The 19,117-nt window shown below is 39.3% G+C and overlaps 1 protein-coding gene across 1 annotated transcript in view; it reads left to right on the plus strand.

Moving 5' to 3' along the window:
* DNAH11 (dynein axonemal heavy chain 11) overlaps window positions 1-19,117 on the plus strand; it is a gene marked incomplete at both ends in the record, with an annotated part of 114,166 nt that overhangs the window by 22,776 nt on the left and 72,273 nt on the right. Inside the window, 8 exon segments of the mRNA XM_082499153.1 lie at window positions 2,742-2,915; window positions 4,282-4,317; window positions 4,321-4,401; window positions 4,404-4,483; window positions 12,073-12,181; window positions 13,941-14,102; window positions 15,828-16,021; window positions 18,552-18,714. Coding sequence (XP_082355279.1) covers window positions 2,742-2,915; window positions 4,282-4,317; window positions 4,321-4,401; window positions 4,404-4,483; window positions 12,073-12,181; window positions 13,941-14,102; window positions 15,828-16,021; window positions 18,552-18,714 — 999 coding nt within the window.

Raw genomic sequence — 19,117 nt, forward strand, 5'->3', positions numbered from 1 at the left:
AAGAACTACAGGTGTCATTTATCTGGACTTCTGTAAAGCCTTTGGCATGGTCACCCCCCCCAAAATCCTGCTCTCTAAATTGGAGAGGTATGGATTTGATGGGTGGACTGTTTGGTGGATGAGGAATTGGTTGGATGTTCACATCCAGAGGGTACTGGTCAACAGCTCAATGTCCAGATGGAGATCAGTGACGAGTGGCATCCCTCAGGGGTCCGTACTGGGACCAGTACTGTTTAATATCTTCATCAATGACATAGACGGTGGGACCGAGTGCACCCTCAGCAAATTTGTGGATGACACCAAGCTGAGTGGTGTGGTTGACACACCAGAGGGACAGGACGCCATCCAGAGGGACCTGGACAGGCTCGAGAAGTGGGCCCACGTGAACCTCATGAGGTTCAACAAGGCCAAGTGCAGGGTCCTGCACCTGGGTTGGGGCAACACCCAGTATCAATACAGGCTGAGGGATGAAGGGATTGAGGAGGACCCCTGCCAAGAAGGAGTTGGGGGTACTGGTGGACGAAAAGCTGGACATGAGCAAGCAATGTACACTTGCAGCCCAGAAAGCCAACTGTATTCTGGGCTGCATCAAAAGAAGCGCGGCCAGCGGCTCAAGGGAGGTGATTCTGCCCCTCTGCTCCGCTCTGGTGAGACCCCACCTGAAGTATTGCGTCCAGCTCTGGAGCCCCCAGCACAGGAAGGACATGGATCTGTTGGAGCGGGTCCAGAGGTAGGCCACGCAGATGATCTGGGGCTGGAGCACCTCTCTTCTGAGGACAGGCTGAGAGAGTTGGGGTTGTTCAGTCTGGAGATGAGAAGGCTCCAGAGACACCTTATGTCAACCTTTTGGTACTACAGGAAAGGCGTCCTACAGGAAAGATCGGGGTTTTAACTTTTTAGCAGGCCCTGTTGCAACAGGAGAAGGGGTAATGGCTTTACGATGAGGGTGGTGAGATGCTGGAACTGGTTGTGCAGAGCGGTGGTAGATGCCCCATCCCTGGAAACATTCAAGATCAGGTTAGACGGGGCTCTGAGCAACCTGGTTGAGCTGAAGATCTCCCTGCTCGTTGGAGGGGGGTTGGACTAGATGGCCTTTGAAGAACCTTTCCAGTCCAAACTATTCGATGATTCTATGACTGTCTGCAGTGCAAGACTGTGTGCAGAGTCATTCACCGTGCATAAAGAAGTTGTGTTTGCTACAAGTGTTATCAGTTGTACTTTTTGATCTATACTAAGGCCCCTGGCAAGCAACAAAAAGTACCATGAGGGTCATGCCTACCAGAATTAAAGCACCTAATAAATGGCTGGACAGATGTATGTTTAATCTCACCTGTTGGATTTGTACTGAGAAATGTAGATATTAGCAAGGTATTATAATACCTTTAGTGAGGTTTTTTTGTTGTGATGCTACAAAAGGTTTGAAGAAGAAAGTTCTAAAACTCCACATTTACTTGTCAGTGTTTTGCTTAGATAGACCTTGATTTCTTGAGGAATATCTAGTCATACTTGCCTATTAAAGACTAAAAAAATACAGTTGGCTTTACTGCTGTGTAAATGAGATGAAGCTCTTGTGAAGGAACAAATTTATAAGTGTTTCATCCATGGGTAAAGGAGCATCTTGCATAAGTTGAAGAATCAGAAGCAATGCATTATCACATCACCACAGACTGGGAAGGTCTTTTTTGGGCATATTAACATCTGTTTTCCTATCCTTCAAAAAGCCTTGCTCTTCTGTGGACATACAAAGCAAGAAGATCTTGTCTGCAGCAAGTCAGCTCTGATGTCTCACAGCTATATAGATTTGAACTGAATTTAGAAGTTTTAGGAAATAAAATATTTGGGCTGTATGTGGTGGGTTAGCCCACCTAGCTGCTCGCTCACTCCCCCTCCTCAGCAGGGTAGGGTGAGAAAATAGGCTGAAAAATCTTGTGGGTCAAGACTGAAGGTAGGGAGATTGGTAAGCAGTTACTCTCATGGGTAGAACAGAATTGATTTGGGAAAAATTAATTTTATTTGTTGCCAATTAAAATGGATTTGGGTAGCAAGAAACAAAGGCAAACATTAAAACAAAACCTTTCCTCCATTCCCACTCCCCAAGCTCAGCCTCACTCCTTCATCTTCTACCCCTCCATTCCAAGTGGTGTAGGTGGGTGGGGGAATATGGTCAGTATAATGTCACTCCTTCCTTCTCAAACTTTACCCTTACTCCATGTGGGCTCTACATGGGCTGTAGTCCTTCAGGACTTATTCACCTGCTCCAGTGTGGGGTCCTCAGCTGGCTGCAGTGTGGGTGTCTGCTCCAGCAACGTGGCGCTTCCCCTCCTCCTCCTCTTCCTTCTCTGACCCTGGTGTTCTGCTGTTTCTCAGTCTTTCTGCCCTTCCTTGAATACACTTTCCCAGAGGCATCCCATACATAGCTGAGGGGCTCAGCTGTGCCCTGTGAGTGGGTCTGTTGGAGCTGGCTGGAACCAGACATATTCAGCATGGGGCAACCCCAGCTTCACCTTGCAGGGACTACCCTGCAGTCCTCCAGTGTCAACATCTTGACACGAGCACTCAATCCAAGATGTTATCAGAAGGCCTGACTTTAGCCCCTTAAGCAGCAGCAATACTGAGATATTGCTGTGATCTTCTTGGTTATTTCATCACAGTCTATATGTGTATGTCTGGTTTTTGTATGTGCTTCATATGAATGTCTTTATGGAAATAGTACTGTTAACAATTAATGCACCCTTTTATAGCTTTCGAATTACCAAGCTGAATTCAGCTGCTGGTGGCTTAAGAAGATGAAGGCAGTGAAGTTTCCATCCCAGGGTACGGTGTTGGGTTATTACCTTGATCCAGAGATGAGGAAGCTCCTGCCCTGGGTGAATAAGGTCCTAAGTTCTGATGTGGCTCCAGATGCACCTCTGCAGGTACAGTGCACACCAGTGATCGCACAGCTGAGCGCTGCTATGTGCAGGAATGTTTTGAGGTCTTGTCATGATTTCTGATGTCTTCTTAGATGTCCTGGAAGTAACGCTCTCTAGATGTGTTTGGATAAATCCCTGCTATCTGGGCCACGTGCCTTTATTGAGCATTGAGAATTAACAATGAAGTAATGCTTTTATTGATTTTTGTACTATTAAATCAATCCTGAAGACATACCATATTCAATGTGTTAGTGGTTTATACCCTTTTTCCACAGTTAGGAGAAAGTCCGGCTCCAAGTCCATTTAATCATTGAAAATAATGCCCACAGCAACTGTACGTCACAAATTGAAGCCTTAACATTTTTCTATTGCCAGTTTTATGCACAGGTATTCTTTTGCCAGCTAAATTCCCTTCATACTAACAGAAGCGTATGAGGTGTAGGGGAAGAAAATCATTTTACCACCTTTCCACTATGCTCTTGATCAACTTCCAAAGTTAAAGTTATATTTATGTAATAAAAATTGTACATGTTGTTATAGTACGATATATAGCTGTCAGTGGAGAAAAAGAAAGCATGAGCTACTAACTCTAATTGCCTCAGTTTGGGGGTTTGGTTGTTTTTGCCTTTTTTTTTTTTTTTTTTTTACTGTGATTTGCGTAGAATATTCTCACGTGCTTCATGGTGTTTTGATTGCATTAACTTCTAGATCTTTTTCTTTTTAAATGCTTAGGTGAGTAGGAATTTTCCTGGGTTGATTAGAAGTTTGTGGGCATAGAAACGTGGAGCTGGTGCTCAAAAGACATTATCTATTATCATCTATCCTGGAACAAGTTCTCTTTGAGGGATAATACTCAATAGGAAAATACAGAACTTGGAAAAGAAAGCTTTATCAGGCAATGAAGGTTTTAGGTGCTCACAGTAACTAAAGCTAATCTATTGCCAACTATTTGCCCAAACAGTTTTATGTCTGCTGAAAGCCAGGCCAAAAAATAAATGGAAGTACTAATTGAAAAATTAAACCAACTACCTGTTGCACCAGCCTTTGTTTCTCTACCAGTTTTTGGGAGACTAGCATTCTGTAAAAGTTGAGATGGAACCAATGCATTTCAGCTACAACCTGATTTCAAAATCTTCCTACTAGGAGAAACGGAATACAAATTTTCAAGGAGAAATGCTGTGTAAAAGGAATCCAGTAAAACATTTTGTTCTAGTAATTATGTTTGACAACAAGAGAACGGTGTATCCCGTTTCATTGCTTTTTAAAATTCAGTCCTAGCCAGAAGAGAAAGAGACCGAAATTACTGTTTGCTTTTAAAATGAAACTGTGTTGTGCAAGTGTTTGATGGGTTTTTCCTTTTCCATTTTGGGCAATCTTTGTTCACACATCTGAGACTGCACATCTCTGATATTTTATTGATTTACTCTTCACAAAAACCAAACCAGTCATGCTTGTTGGAAATGCCAGAGTAGGAAAAACAGTATTTGTAGGCGACAAGCTCTCTCTGAAGACAACCTCCTGGCTAACATCCCTTTCAACTACTACACAACATCAGCAGCGCTCCAGAGTAAGTAACATACAGATGCGAGAAACCTCTCTTCCCTCAACAGCAAAGCTGAAAAATACTATGTGGTTATGACAGTCTCATATAAGTGTTGGCTACTGTCATTGCCTGGGTCTTGGCAAGCTCATTGCTTCGCAAAGTGGCAAATTTAACGAATCTGGGGCGGGCAAGAGGAAAAGAGGAGGGTGAAACTGTTCGGGGCGAATTGGCACTGACACTGTCCTCCCACAGGTTGCTCTGTGCTTGCGGACAAGAGAAAATTCGTCTTTGCCTATGTTAACAAGAAGCCTCGAGTCAGTTTTGGCTAGCTTGGGTGCTTCTGCGTTGTGCCTGGAGATGTACCAAAAAAGGACAGTCAGGAGTTGGGTTTGCTTTCTCTATGCACCATACAGTCCCCGAGGAGGGGCAATCCCTCTCTAGAGAAGTTTGGAGTCTCCACAGGCGAGGTGGATGCAGAGCAAAGGAAATGTCAATATAACACACGAGCAGAGGGGGCTGTATGTTGCCCCAAAACATTACACTGGTGGTAGGTTTTGGAACAAGCGGAGCCATACAGTCAAAGCAAAACAGGCTCATAAAAGCTCTGTGTCTCTTCTGCTTTTCATGAACAACGCAATCCAGGAAGAGCCCAGCTGTCAGTGGGTATGCCCTCTTTGCCTTCTTTTTTCATCCTTACAGTAATTTGAGCTGATACAACTATACAGAAGAAATGACATGCCTTATTCACCATACAGCTTTTTACAGCTGTAAAAAGCACGAGAGAAAGAATTTAATACAACTGTCTTATGCTGTCATATGTCTGGGAGAAGATACAGAAGTACAGAAGACAATTTATCGCTTTTAAAAGCTTTCCAAAATGTAAGGAGTCTTTAGATAAAAATCTTTAGAAGTGTTTAAGTTTGCTTCATGCTTAATTTAACTTCTTATGCAATCAAATTTTTAATTTTGAGCCAATCTGCTGTTAACGGATCAAGTTGTCACTAGCCTTAATAAGTATAAATCCACAAATTTCTATTGAATAACTTTTTACCCTGCTTTTTCTTTCCTGTCTCCTGTTGATTTCTTCTGTATTCAGGTCAGATAAGCAAATACCACTTCCAGTTTACTTTATACCTTAGTTTATTCTTTGAAGCATTTCCAAATTCATATTCATTTAGAATCCTGCATTAACAAAACTTAATCACCTTTTTGCTCCTTCAAATTAGTGGAGAGGTTTGGGGAAAAGAAGTCTGCAGCGTGTCAGAGCAAGATCATGAACTGATGTAAACTGTTATAGGTCCTTTCATGGAGAATCAGCCTTAAAAAGTTTTCAGCTATTCCTCTGTTCTGAGAGGGATTTTTTTAGCTAATGATTGCCATTCCAGCAGCAACCATGGCCAAGGCATCAGAGCACAAAGGCATAACACTTTCCATTGCAAACAAAAGCTGATGAAAGGAGGTCCTAGGCAGCAAAGGTTGTGTATTCTTCTTGCAGGAAACTTCTTAAATAAACCGAGCAGGTGAAGTCAGCATCTCAGGGGCTTTCTCTCCAAGCGTATCACACCTGCCAACCATACTGTGGCATAAACTGGGAAGTTTATGAACCTTCGAGTCAATAATGTAACACATCCACCGCTCCCTCTAAGAAGTATTAAGAGATGAACAATGAAGTGGACTTCTCTGGTTGTCTGCAGGTCTTCCTTCTGCCCACTGCTCTTCAGCCAAGTCCCTCTTGTTAAATGCTCTGCTCGCAAGTTCCCCTGCTAATCACAGCAGGTGAAGAACGGCGTGACAATTCAGAAACAAATATATGGCGTTGGCTATCCATTGTGCTTACAAATTTTTTTTCAGTGAGCTGTGATGGAATGATTTTGTTCTGTCATAGATAGCTCAAAATGACTGCCTCTTACGTTATTTTTATGTTTGTGTGCACCGGTGCTTCTTCCTATAAAATGCATTCAAGTGATACACTGAAATGTCCTCTTTTTGTGCTTTAGGCTACTGCTCCAAGCAGTTGTTTGGAACAATCAAATCGTTGGATTTTTTTCTTTAATTCTAAGAGGCATTCACATCAAATTACACAAATGAGCAATTTAAATTAAGTCTCAGTTCAAAAATAACAGATTAACAGCTGAACTTGAAGTACAATAATTCACTACATTGCCATGTTCTTTCCATAGTTTAGAGGTTGAAAGATTTTTTTTTTTCTTACAGATCATATCACTTTTAATCTGCAGTATTTTCCACTAGTTCCCATTTTATCTGTATATATGTAACTTTTTTGAGGTATCTGCTAGAGTGGGTGAGATTAGCATGTAGTGTTGAGTTTTATTTAGCATTCCCCCAAGACATATGACTCACCCGCTCTGCCTCTAGAACAGCAGAAAATTTCAAAATGTTGCTTGATGCAGGTGGGTTCTGTCACAAACTAATATTGGTACATCAAGTTTGGGGTCTTCAACAGTACTAAAGTCTGTAAGAGTGCCATAGAGAAGAAATTTGCATAAACCTTTATGTACAATGGAATTTAGTACAATATATTTCCTTATTGTACTGCAAAAATACAATATTTTAAAAAATATAATAGGATTAATAGATTAGAATTGTGGACGCTATTTAAAATTTAGATAAGGTTAAGGATCAAGAAAGAGTATTCCTAATTCAGGGTTTTAAAGTACAGGTATATGTGTACTACATCTAAAAGAAGAAGAAAATCTTCTTTTATGTAAGATTGCAAGGTAATTAAGGTACTTTAAACCTTTCATATGCACATCGCTTCTGCAAAAAGTTTTTTCCCCTTTGTGGTAGAAAAGCAGGATAAGTGCAGTCATGTTTTTTTTTCCCCCAAAATTATGATCATCCAGTGGCAAATATGTTGAGGTTCTAAATTTCTATCTTGTCCTCCAGCACACCTTCACTTTTCATCTGCTTACTTTTCTTCTCCACAGTCAGTAACCATCCTTTTAGCTGACTGACTAGATGGAAATATCCTTGGAATCATTTGTTACCTTTCTTGAATTGGCCAGACAAAATCACTGTTGAGGTTTGCAGATCATTTATTTCACTGTAAGATGGCAACACAAATGCTCCTTTCCTCCTAATGGAAACTGCGTGCAATGGTATATTTGTTTATACTGATTTGCCTAAGAATCCAAAAAGTCTGCTGTATGTCACATACAGCGTTCAGCTGTCACTACACAAGTGCGGTTTCCATTTCCTACAAGCTCTCATGAGCACGTTGCCCTGTTCTTGAAAAAATAAGACAAGCTCAAAACCGTATGTGTTTACATTTCACTCTTTTCTATCTAACCCAAAAGATTTTAACACACAGCCTAATGCAATGGAAAAAAGAAAGAAGTCTGTACTCTGCATTTTTTTCCTATTCTACTTATTATACATGGCACTAATATTACTAATATTCCTTTTTTTTTTTTTTTATTTCCCTTCCTTACCCTCCGTTCTTCTTGACAAATATTAAAGTCACAAAAATGTGGTCTTGGTCATCTTAAAACCAATAGAAGGTGTAGCCCAAATTCACAACACTGTTAAATGGACAAAATTTTTGAGAAATCTTTTTCCCCTTGCCCAGCAATATTGAGTAAGAAATCTCATGCACGTAAGACCTGAATTAAATTCTCTTCTGTGCTGCAAAGGTTGTAACCACCATCTTCCCTAAATGTTTCCTAACCACCTTTGGCTCAAATCCCTGCTTAAATGAAGCAGAGAGATTTTGAAATTCGGCTGCTCACTGAAGATGAGAGCCCCAGTCACTGGGACATGCTGAAAAGTTTTCCTTGAAGTCCACCTGTTACTGTGGTTTCATTTTGTGCAAAACGTTTATGTGGTCATTTAGACAGCAAAAATATATGATCTCGGAAGGAAGAGCAATAAGATAGATAGATTCCAGTCCTGCTTTAATAAATTCCTAACGATGATGAAGTTGCCTGTGCAGTTGAAAATCAGATTTCCATGGAGGATGAATCCTTTATTTTGAATCTGTGGAGTACTTCACTAAGTGACAAAAATTGAGGATCCCTTCATAGCGAAGTTCAATATTCTAATAATGCTGAATACAAGTAGTTTTCTTCTGTATTTTCAAGATGACTTAGCAGCCTTCTGTAGTTAGTCTTCCCCTTACACCTCTGAGGGAAGCAGTGCAGTTGGATAAAAATTGTGTAAATTCAAAATTTATGTCTTAAGATTTTACAGATCTGATGAATACATAGGGGTATTTGAATTCATTTGCTCACTGTTGTAGTAATTTTTTTTATCTGATGGTCTCCATTCAGCATCATGCAAGCACCTCATTTTGGGGAATAGGCTGAAATTTAATACAATCAGCTTAATATCCCTCAGTGTGGAAGATGCCACACTAGTGTCCTGATTAAACGATAACTATTATTTATGTTTTTACACCTGTTAAAGTCCTTGTTCAGTCCTTCCCAAGAGGAGAAAATAAGCTTCTTCACTGGTAAACTTGCGGAACATCAGAATACCTGGGGATTTCCCATTCAAAGCATTTCAGTTCCAAAGGATGCAGATGGATATGCAGCGAGATTTTTCTAAAGCTGTGAAGTAGTCAATCAGCTAAATGAACAAGACTCTTCTGGAATTCAGAATCACACTGTGATGTTTTTGCAAAGGCACCCTGTAAGTCTCACTGATTACTAAGAACTTTGGTAATTCGAAAACCCTTGTAGGTGGTGAAATGTTTCATAAATTTTAGCCAGCATGAGCCTGAATTAGTGATTTTGTTTAGTTTCAGTATTGCTTAGTATGGTAATAATTTTTATGTATGTTGCATTACGTTTCAGAGATGCTTTAAAAAAAACTGGAGAAAGAAGTTGGTCATAACTACGGTCAAGTAGGAAATAAGGAACTTATCTGTTTTATTGGTGATTTGAATATGTCTGAAGTGGATAGATACAGAACAGTTCAACCTCATGCATTGATTTGGCAGCATATATGTTTGTGGGGAATGAGGCAAAAGAAGGGTTAAGTGTGGTAGAACTAATAGGGAGGAATAAGCAGCTGCAGCACTGTTTTGGCAGACGATGAAGTTGTGTGAAGCTACTCCCTAGATAAGGAGGTGCTTCTCATAGGGAAGAGAGATTCCCTTCTCGGTGGGAACAAGATCTTTTAGAGTACGCGATGGTGTAAACAAGTAAAGTAGAAAATTACTGGCCTTGGTAGAAAAGTATATAAAGAGCATGCTTGCTTAATAAAGCTGATTTCGATCCTGCATATCGGAGTCCGTGCATTTCAATCACCACATATATTATGGACGCTGGTGAGCATTTACTTCTTACTTAACGTTATGCTATAATTTTTGGATTGTGGTCCATGATGGGATGCCTAAACCACATAGAAACAGAAAGCTTCAAGGAGAATTGCTTAAACAGAAAAGCATACTCTCCCTGGAGAATACAGACACTTTTAGAAAAGAGAAGCAAAAAATGAAGGGGTTATAGAGAGTCTTGGAAGAAAAGTATCCTTCAGCTGCTCCTGGTGGGGCTGCTGCATGTTGACCTCATTGATTGACACAATGAGAACAGGGATGTCTGAGATACAGAAACTGATTTCCTAAATTTCAGATTGCCAAATGTTCAGCCTGTACCACCCTCTGTCTTTTCATCAACCTGTAAAGACAACAGACAAAATCCACAGAATCTTTATGATACAGGTTCATGTGAATGCTCTTTGTCTGCCATGAGAAGAAAATCACAGAAGATGATCACTGAAGGATAATTAAGCTGATTTGGGCAGTTAAGGTAATTCCCTTATTACTTTCCAAAGGATAATTGAATTTTTTGGCAGTTAAAATATATTAGTATGCTTTCACCAGTGCCTGTGGAAAGAGAAAGTTTTCAGTTTAAGATCAAACACTCAGTGTTTGATTTCATTCTGTTACAGGAGGATCTATATCTTGTGTAAATACTTCATTGTTATTGTAAATGCATATCAGATTCTTGTTCATATGCAAGCATGTCCCTTTTATGCGACGTGAAGAAAGCATGACATACAAAGAATACATTGTGAATAATCTGGTGAGTAAAGGGGAGAAGTAATTAGACATTTTAAAAAAAAAAAAAAAAAAAAAAAAAAAAGAGGTGCACAGATAGGCAGACACTCCACGCACAAAACCAGCCATACTTCAGTGGTATTAGGAGGCTGAGTGGATCTACGCGGTTCTCTGCGTCTTCACCATGTGTTCAAGGATTTTACCCATACCCTTAAAACTTTTGTTTCATAGAAGCTTCCTCTTTTCAGTGGCGCGTACACTGTGATCTGACTGTGACCAAGGTGAGGCAGTAACATCTGTACTGTTCTTGCAGACTCAGTCGAATTGCATAAGCTTTTCACTAGGTCATACTTCATCTCAGGAAGGAATGATATCGGGTGTGAGCTGAGTATCTTGTTAAGGAATTAGATGTAAAGAGAAAGAAGGAAGGAAGGGAGTGCTCAAGTCTGAAGCATCTCTAGCTTGGAGAAATCAATCGAGTCTAATTCAGTGACGTGCAAAGATAACATCTCAATGCCCTTCTATTTTCTTCCCAGAGCTATATGCTATTCTAGCCAGGAATCTTTTTTTTTTTTTTTTTCTCACAAAGATTTCAAACTTAAGATCTTAAGTCCCTACTGCTTAAAACTGTTGATGCTTCTTTCTTTTGAATTGTTTTGAATTGTTTAATCTGAAACAAAACCAAACCAAAATTTAAAAATCTCCATTTTACAAAACAAATCAAATTAAGAAAAAAGTTGACCATGCCATTCAGGAATTTTAAACATAACCATTTGAGAATTCTAAAATAAAGTAAAATTTGTTGCAAATGCACAGAAAGAAAGAGAATGCATTATACTATGAAGTTTTTGGAAGGATTTGTTGATTTAAGCAGTGAATGGCTGCATTATTTATGAGTTTTCTTTTACAGTGTTCTTTTTTAAAGATGGTACCTGCTTGGTTCAGTTCTATGCTAGCTTCTAAAGGAACAAGACTCTGTCTGTTTTGGGCAATCAGAACTCAAATTACCAGCTACCGAAACCCTCAATTTTTATTTTTTTTTAATTTTTTTTAAGTGGCCTGCTTTTAATTCACCTGGAGCTGTGTCATCTGGAGAGCCAGAAGCAGTATCTATTGGATGCTGCTGCAAAAAAAGGCGTGATCTTTTAAGCATGCCAACTCATACTCTGTGATGATTTTTGCTGTTTTGTTTTGTTTTGTTTTTTTCTTGTTGCTATCTGGTAATTTTGTCTGCTCTTATCTATGATGGTTGTGTGCATTCTCAAACTGATTTGAACTTTTTTTGACCGTGTTGTACTCATCCAAGTTTGTTTGGAGTCAGTTTCATTAAAAAATTCTCTCTTTACCATCATCAGAATGTTTTGTGAGAATGTAATATCTTTATTTCAACAAACATGTTGAACAAAACACTATGTGATAGAAATTGTGGGTTTTTTCTTAATTTTAAAATGTCAGTCCTAATTTGATAGTTCCATGGTCATTTGTATTCAAGATTTCCCATAGAGCAGAAACGTTGATTCTTCAATTGAGGTCAAGCCTGGAAAATATACAGTATTTTGTCACTAATATTAATCAAGCGACGTTTTCTTTCTCAGGTTTGATAGGCAGGAGCTAACTATTAAAGAAATTCGTAATTGTCACTATATTGCCTGTATGAATCCAACTGCTGGCAGCTTCACTATCAACTCCTGGACTCCAGCTATGGTTTGAACTGTCATATTATAGCAATCCTGTATTTAATACATGAGATAATCACTATTATAGTAATAATAATTAGGAGACAAATAGGGGATAGGAGAAAACATAGTGTCTGAAACTTAGTGCAGGTTCAAAATCCTACAGTTCCTAGAGCTAAACAGAAAGAGACACACCATATTTATTATGATATTGAGATTCCCCTGAATTTCATAGCAATTGCGGTCTCATGTGGTCCTTCACCTGGCAGATGCACCCTTGGGGCTCATAGGCAGACACGCAACTGCTGTGGAACTGCATCAAGGATGAAGCTAGAAATGAAGTATTTTCTGTGACACACAAGCAACTGTATTTTCACCAGCCTGTATAGTCACTTAACACTTAATTGACTCTTACCAGCTGCCTGATGCTGGAGAATCTTGATCTCTTTTTCCTTTTCACTTTCGGAGGCATTTTGCAGTAGTTGCTTTGAACTTCCCTTCTTCAGATTGCCTGACCACCATCTATAGCAAGATAGTTTACTTCCACTTCCAGCAATATGCTTTTACTCCATCAGTAATCAAGAATATTGCAGCCATAGTCCAAGCAGCCATATGGCTTCACCAGGTGGTGGTTCAGAACTTCCCACCAACTGCTATTAAGGTCCCCTATATCTTTAACATGAGAGACCTCTTCAGCGTCTTCCACGCCTATGTCATGGGTTAATTTTCTACCTAACACTACTCTATTATTGTTGCTCTTTATTATTTAATGATGTACATTGGCCTGTGGGCTAATGAGGAACAGATGCCCTTTGTACAAAGTAGAAGATAGTCCCTGCACTCAGGTGACTATGGTCAGGTAGATGAAGGGTAGAAAGCTGAAAAAGAAAAGATATTTAGTGGAAATAAAGCAATGGTTTGCAAAGTTTGCTATGCTTGCTTGTTATTGTGAGAAGAGGTCAACATTTGTTTGGAGGAAAGAACAACTTTCTGGAGTCTAGGTAGAACAAAACAGAGACTAAGGAAGCTCTGAAGCAGGGGCTGAAACCAGTAGTCAAACACCAGAGCAGGGATTAAAGAGAAAAATGAGGAAAGGATATAATACGGTCGGCAAATCCCGATCCCTCTTGTAAAATCAGGTGAGTCTGATCCTGATTCGGTTTTACCCGCTTTCCTGTTCCTTGGCGTGCAGCTCTGTTTTCTTCCAGAATATTTTTCTTGCCCACGGATCCTCGTGAACTGTTAGCAAGGAGGCAAGGGTTTGTCAGGTCTCCTATTATAACGCATACCTTGGTTTGATGTGGATGCACTGGCCCATCATGCATGTTTGCACCCATCCTGGCATGGAATTTGGTAAGGAAGGGAGTTTGAGGTAACAGTTGAGAAAGTGCTAATTTTGTCATGATGACCGTGTCTTGTTTTCTTGAGTGGTATTGCAAAACTGGGCTGGTGAGCACGTAAGATCCTGGCAGTGCTGGTACTTCCCTGTGTCCTCTATTGGACCAGGGCTTCAAACTACAGTGGGTCACCTGAGTGTGCCAGTCAGTGGAGAGCAGAGATTTGTTTTAATTATATTTTGCAAGCTCAGTTGGCTGGAGAACTTGCTAATTTAGAGACATTCTCGTTCATGTTATAGAATATATAGTTTCAAGCACAATGTGTACTGGGTATCTACTCAGTATGATTAATATCTTTTAAGGGAGACTAACTGATATTCTGCAGAGTGGCCTGTTTTGATTACAGCATTAAAAATAAAAAATAATAAAAAAAAAATGTCTTACCTTCAGGGCATTCGGTTTGCTACACCCAAGTGTTTACAGCAGCCAAATGATCTTCAAAGTCTCTGGCTTCATGAATCAGCACGTGTCTATGGGGATAAACTGGTGCAAAACAAAGACTGTAATTTCTTTTCTAAAATGATGATGGACACTATGCACAAGTATTTAGAGGTACGTTGGTTGCTTGAAAGTATTTTGCCTAATACCAGCAAATTAAAAACTGTGTAGTGAAAGGTCTTATTTGCTGGAACTGTAAGTAGCAGAAGGACACTATCTTTTTACCCTCAGCCCCCAATGCAAGCATCTTCCTTACTGAGGAAAACCAGGTGCCAGAGCAAGTGAAGAGGGGAAACCAAGGAAGCTTCCCCCTTGAGAAGATTCAGATGTGGTTATTCTTACCTTAACTGTAATGTTTGACTGGTGGAGGACTGTCAAATATCTCTGCTGCACTGTTGTTAGCAACCTAAAGGAAACACTTGAGCCTTCCCTAAAATGGGGAGGTGGCACCCTGTCTGTGGACATGACTCTTCATGTCCTTCACTGGATATGTGGAAACAAGTTGCGGTCTTCATTTTCTGTTTCCTGATTCTGTGCTTCAAACCACAAGAATAATATACTTTTGTTTTCCTTTACTAGGTGTTCCTTTTGTATTAGTTTTCTTTCCCTGAAGAGTTTAACTTGATTATGAAGTGTATGTGTGTGTATATACACATATATTAAAAAAATGAATTAAGATATTTTTCAAATAATTTTAAATTGCAGTCTCTCTATGGGCTTTGGAGCATGTCAGTAAAACAGCATGTGCTTTTTGAACTGTGAGCGCTGTTGGTTATCCAAATAAAAGTATTTGTTATCAGAATTAAACTATTGAAGAGTTAAGACGCTGTAAATTGCAAGACATAAAATAGATATACAGGTTTCATTTTGGTCTTTCTGCTGTATGGGGATGAGGGATAATACACCCGTCTGGTTTTCACAGTGGAAACACTGCCAATATAAGTCAGGACACAGGTATGTTCCTTCGTCTTGATGTTGTCTGTTAAGTTTTGTTATGTACGCCTCTTGTTTCCCTAACCTGCCATGTGTAATGAAATATAGTACCTCTCAGTATTGTTCATTGTATCATGGCACAAGGAAAACAAAATAGCGTCACATATTATATAGTCCTATTGCATATACAGTTTCTTCTCGAATTAATGTGTGTTGGGGCCAATACCGAGGATGAGTTAACTAGTGAGGACCACAATACTGTTTCTACTTGCCCTTTGAAAACTTTTCATTTAAAAGCATACTCGTTTTGCAGCAGACAAAGCAGCAGAAGCATGAACTAAAATAAACATATTAAATGCATGTATGTTTGATTTTTAAAAAAGAAAATAGCTTTCCTGACAATTGAGGGGAGGGAGGGGGGGAGAGAAAAAGAAAAAGGGAGGGAGTATTTGAATTTATTTGACCAAAAAAAAAAAAAAAACAAAAACGGAAACTGGAAAACATCAGCTTTGTTTACTAGTCCTTTTTGCCTTCCTTTCTAATTTCTATTTGCTGGTAAAAAAAGGAGTGAAAAGAAATAGAATAAGGACAGGAATGAGGACACCCAAATGGAAAATTTAAAATATGTGGGAGTGTTCAAATCTAGATTGAGCAGTGACTTCCTATCACGAAGAAATTATTGTTCCTTAATTTTAAGTAGTTTAGAAATGAACAATTAAAGATACAGGCAGCTTTACTAGTAGTTTGTTTGGAGCCTGTCTTCTTGAGCGTACTATGCAAATGCTTTGAGCCCATACTTGCACATACTTTTAGTCTTCCGGTGCATAGCGCACGGGTACATCAATCATTACACTAATAGACTGTTTTTTTAATGAAAACTTTTTTCATGGAGGGGTGTGTATGTAGAATGTGGAAGACCAAGTGTTGCTGCAGTCTCTGCTCATTTATTGCCATTTGGCAAACGGGAGAGCAGACCTTTACTACACGCCAGTGAAAGGGTGGGAACCACTGAGGAATATACTCGAGGACTTCCTAGAAAGCTACAATGAAATGCATGTTTCTAGGGACCTAGTCTTATTTCAGGGTGCCATGCAGCATGTGTAAGTGGAATATCTATAAAGGGAGCAAATAATTCATAATGATGCTACCAATGTTTGCATGAAGCTGTTGCTTTTTACTGTTCGGAGGTGGTTGCGGTGCAGACTCAAAACACTCTTGATGGAAGGCTTATGCGAGGGCGCCATGCAGCAATGGCCATGCCAAATGTGCTTTATTGGTGCCATTATGGAAGAGCAGATTGTGGCTCAGTGTTAAAGCTAACCTCTGTTTTGTTTGTTTAAACAGAGATTCATCCTCTTTTGCGCTGCACAGAAATTAACAACATTTATTCTCTGAGGTTGGAAAGATAATCTATAACACTGTAGATAGCCTGCCTTATCTTTTAATTAGTTAATGATGTAACAGGCCTTTATAAGAAAAATAATATTTATCTTTTGTTTTCAAGAAAGGCCAAATGCCTTTAAGATTAGATTAATTCCAAACAGGGATAAGTAATACTTTAAGCATATACTAAATCATGCCACTGCACAGCAGACTTGAAGTTGCTTTGCTGCCTAGCCTTCTATGTTTTTTAAATCTAAACCAACCCAGACTTGTGTCACCATAGATTTTTTAATTACTATTATTTTATTTATCCATAGATTTTTTTCCATATGTATTCTTACCTTATATCAGTTTAATGTAACTTGTTTTTCTCGTGTCAGGCAATATCTTGGTATCCGTCATGCCCAAAAATCTGTTTCTGTTTCTGAAATCTGATTAACTACATTTGCTTTGTTTTCCTGCATGGAAGAAAACCAGCCAGTTTTCAGAAGATGAAGTGAAGATTTTGCTGAGTAAGTGAGGCACAGATGTCATTGTTTCTCCTTGACATTATTTATAGACTTTCTTCAACATACACAGTCATTCTGGTCATGTGTAATATAAGTGATTTCCAGTAAGAGACGGAGGCCCGTGCTGGCAGAGCTTAGTTTCGTTAAAGCAGTTTCTATTCTTTGCAATGTCAAATCATTTAACACGGAACCTTTTCTTCTCATTGAGTTGGACTAGGATTTCAGTGTCATCATTTTTCACTTGCACATACTCAGGCAGGAGCCATACAAGAGAAGGCAGTCTTGACAAAGCAGTCTATTGTAGACATTTCTCGCCAAGAGGATTAAAAAAGAGCTTAAATTACAAAGATAATCATATGGATCTTTCATAGGGACTGTAGATTTTGTTCTGCTGATTTAGAGGTTGATGTGATAATCATCAGAACTGCAGACAGAAGCCTTCTCGGGTATCGCCAGTTTTGCTTGAAAATGTTGGTAAGCCATTATCTGAAGTCTAGTGACCGAGCATAGTATCCCAGTTTGGCAAAGTGGCAGGGAGTCTTAGCCTTACAATTTGGCAGTCCCAGAAAAGTAAATGTGAAATTAAATCCTGTAAATTTTTTCCGCACCTTTTATGTTTGTTGGTTGGTTTTTTTTTAAGGATCCATTGTGTGAAATCATGAATAGGGCTGACAAGGCTCTACAGTGAGGTCAAAGAGGATTGGCTTCCAGTAATGTTTTGGTTGAGCAGGCTTCTACCTATTTATTAGATGCAACCAGATTAGACACGTTATCCCTTTATTTAGTAAGGTTCTCATCGATGTTTGTTCAGGGATGATTTTTTCAGTGGAATGAGACATAAAGAGGTAGTTGCTTTTTGGTTTTTTTTAATTGCTACATGAAATAAAAATGAAGCAACAGGTCCAACATGCTGTCTCTAAGTTCTGGTCTTCTGATATTAGGCTGTAATTCCTTAGAATCTGCATCTGATTTTAAGAAATGAAATTTTGAAAATAATTTTTAGATGCTAATCTAAATGATTAAAATATCAATGGCAAGAGATTTTTTTCTAATGTCTCAAACATAGTTTTTTGGGGGAAGAATTCTAGCAACTAAATCTTGTCTAATTTTGGGCCAGGTTCTCATCTGGCCTCATTCATCCTATAGTATTCCATGATCAGCAAATAAAAATCTGCCTTAAGTAGCCTGGACTGGAAATCCAAGAGTAAATTAAAGTTTCATGCATATTTTTCATTTCATCTGCCTTAAGTAGCCTGGACTGGAAATCCAAGAGTAAATTAAAGTTTCATGCATATTTTTCATTAAGTCATTCACTGTCCTTCACCCTTGGTGGTGCAAACTGCCAGATGTGAAATTCTCATGTGCTCCCAGGGCCCAGTCAATCCCCCTTCAAGTTAACTAGGTCTTTATTCTGAGTCCAGTCAGGGTCCATCAGGATCTTGGAATGATGCTTTGGAGCAGCTCAATGTAAAGAATAAGCAACTAGGCAGCTCTGATCATTGTGGAGGTCAGTGCAATATTTGACGAAGTAAAACAGCTTTTCTTTCCACTTGCTGAAATACGGAAAAGAAACAAAACGCTGATGTGAAGGTAATATAACTTTAGGTGTCAGGAGTACGTTACCACAAAAACAGGCAAAAAGAAAGAAGTGTGGGGGGGAAACTTGGCGCAATAAAAAGAAATTGAGAAATTTGAGTTGTTGAAGTCTACGTTAAGTTATTGGTTTTTTTGTCAGCAGGTGCTGGATCAGTCGTATCGTAGAAGCCCTTAGGGGTTATGGGCTTCTGACTGGAGTAGGTGGTAGTGGTAAACAAAGCTTGTCGAGGCTGGTGGCATACATCTGCTCCCTGGAGGTTTTCCAAACAGCGCTGAAGAAAGACTACAAGATCCAGGACCTGAGGGTAAACTAATAGATATTACTTGAGTCTGTTGAGTTCACTACTTCAAGAATGTGTTGCTTTGTTGCTGCACGGGCTTGATAAAATCACAGGCGAAACAGTATAATTTACAGTAATAACCCCTGTGGTTCCTGTGGTTTCCAGCTGTACCTCTTGTTTTCTTTATCTCTGAAAAATGTATGGACAAAAGTTATTTTAGTGTCTGCTTGTATGCTTCACAGAATTTTGGTACTTTCTCTGAGGCAGCTGCTTCACACGCTACAGATATGTGGTTGGAGTTCCGGTATTTGAAGTTAGCCGTTACAAATTTTTGCATGTCGTTCCACGTGTATTGATTTAGTGAAATAAAATTGTTGTGGGTGAGCGCAGGGCAAAATTTTGTCCTTGTTGCATGCGAGTCATTTAA

Source organism: Vanellus vanellus, assembly GCF_965231255.1.
Source record: "Vanellus vanellus genome assembly, chromosome: 2".
Taxonomy (NCBI): Eukaryota; Metazoa; Chordata; class Aves; order Charadriiformes; family Charadriidae; genus Vanellus; species Vanellus vanellus.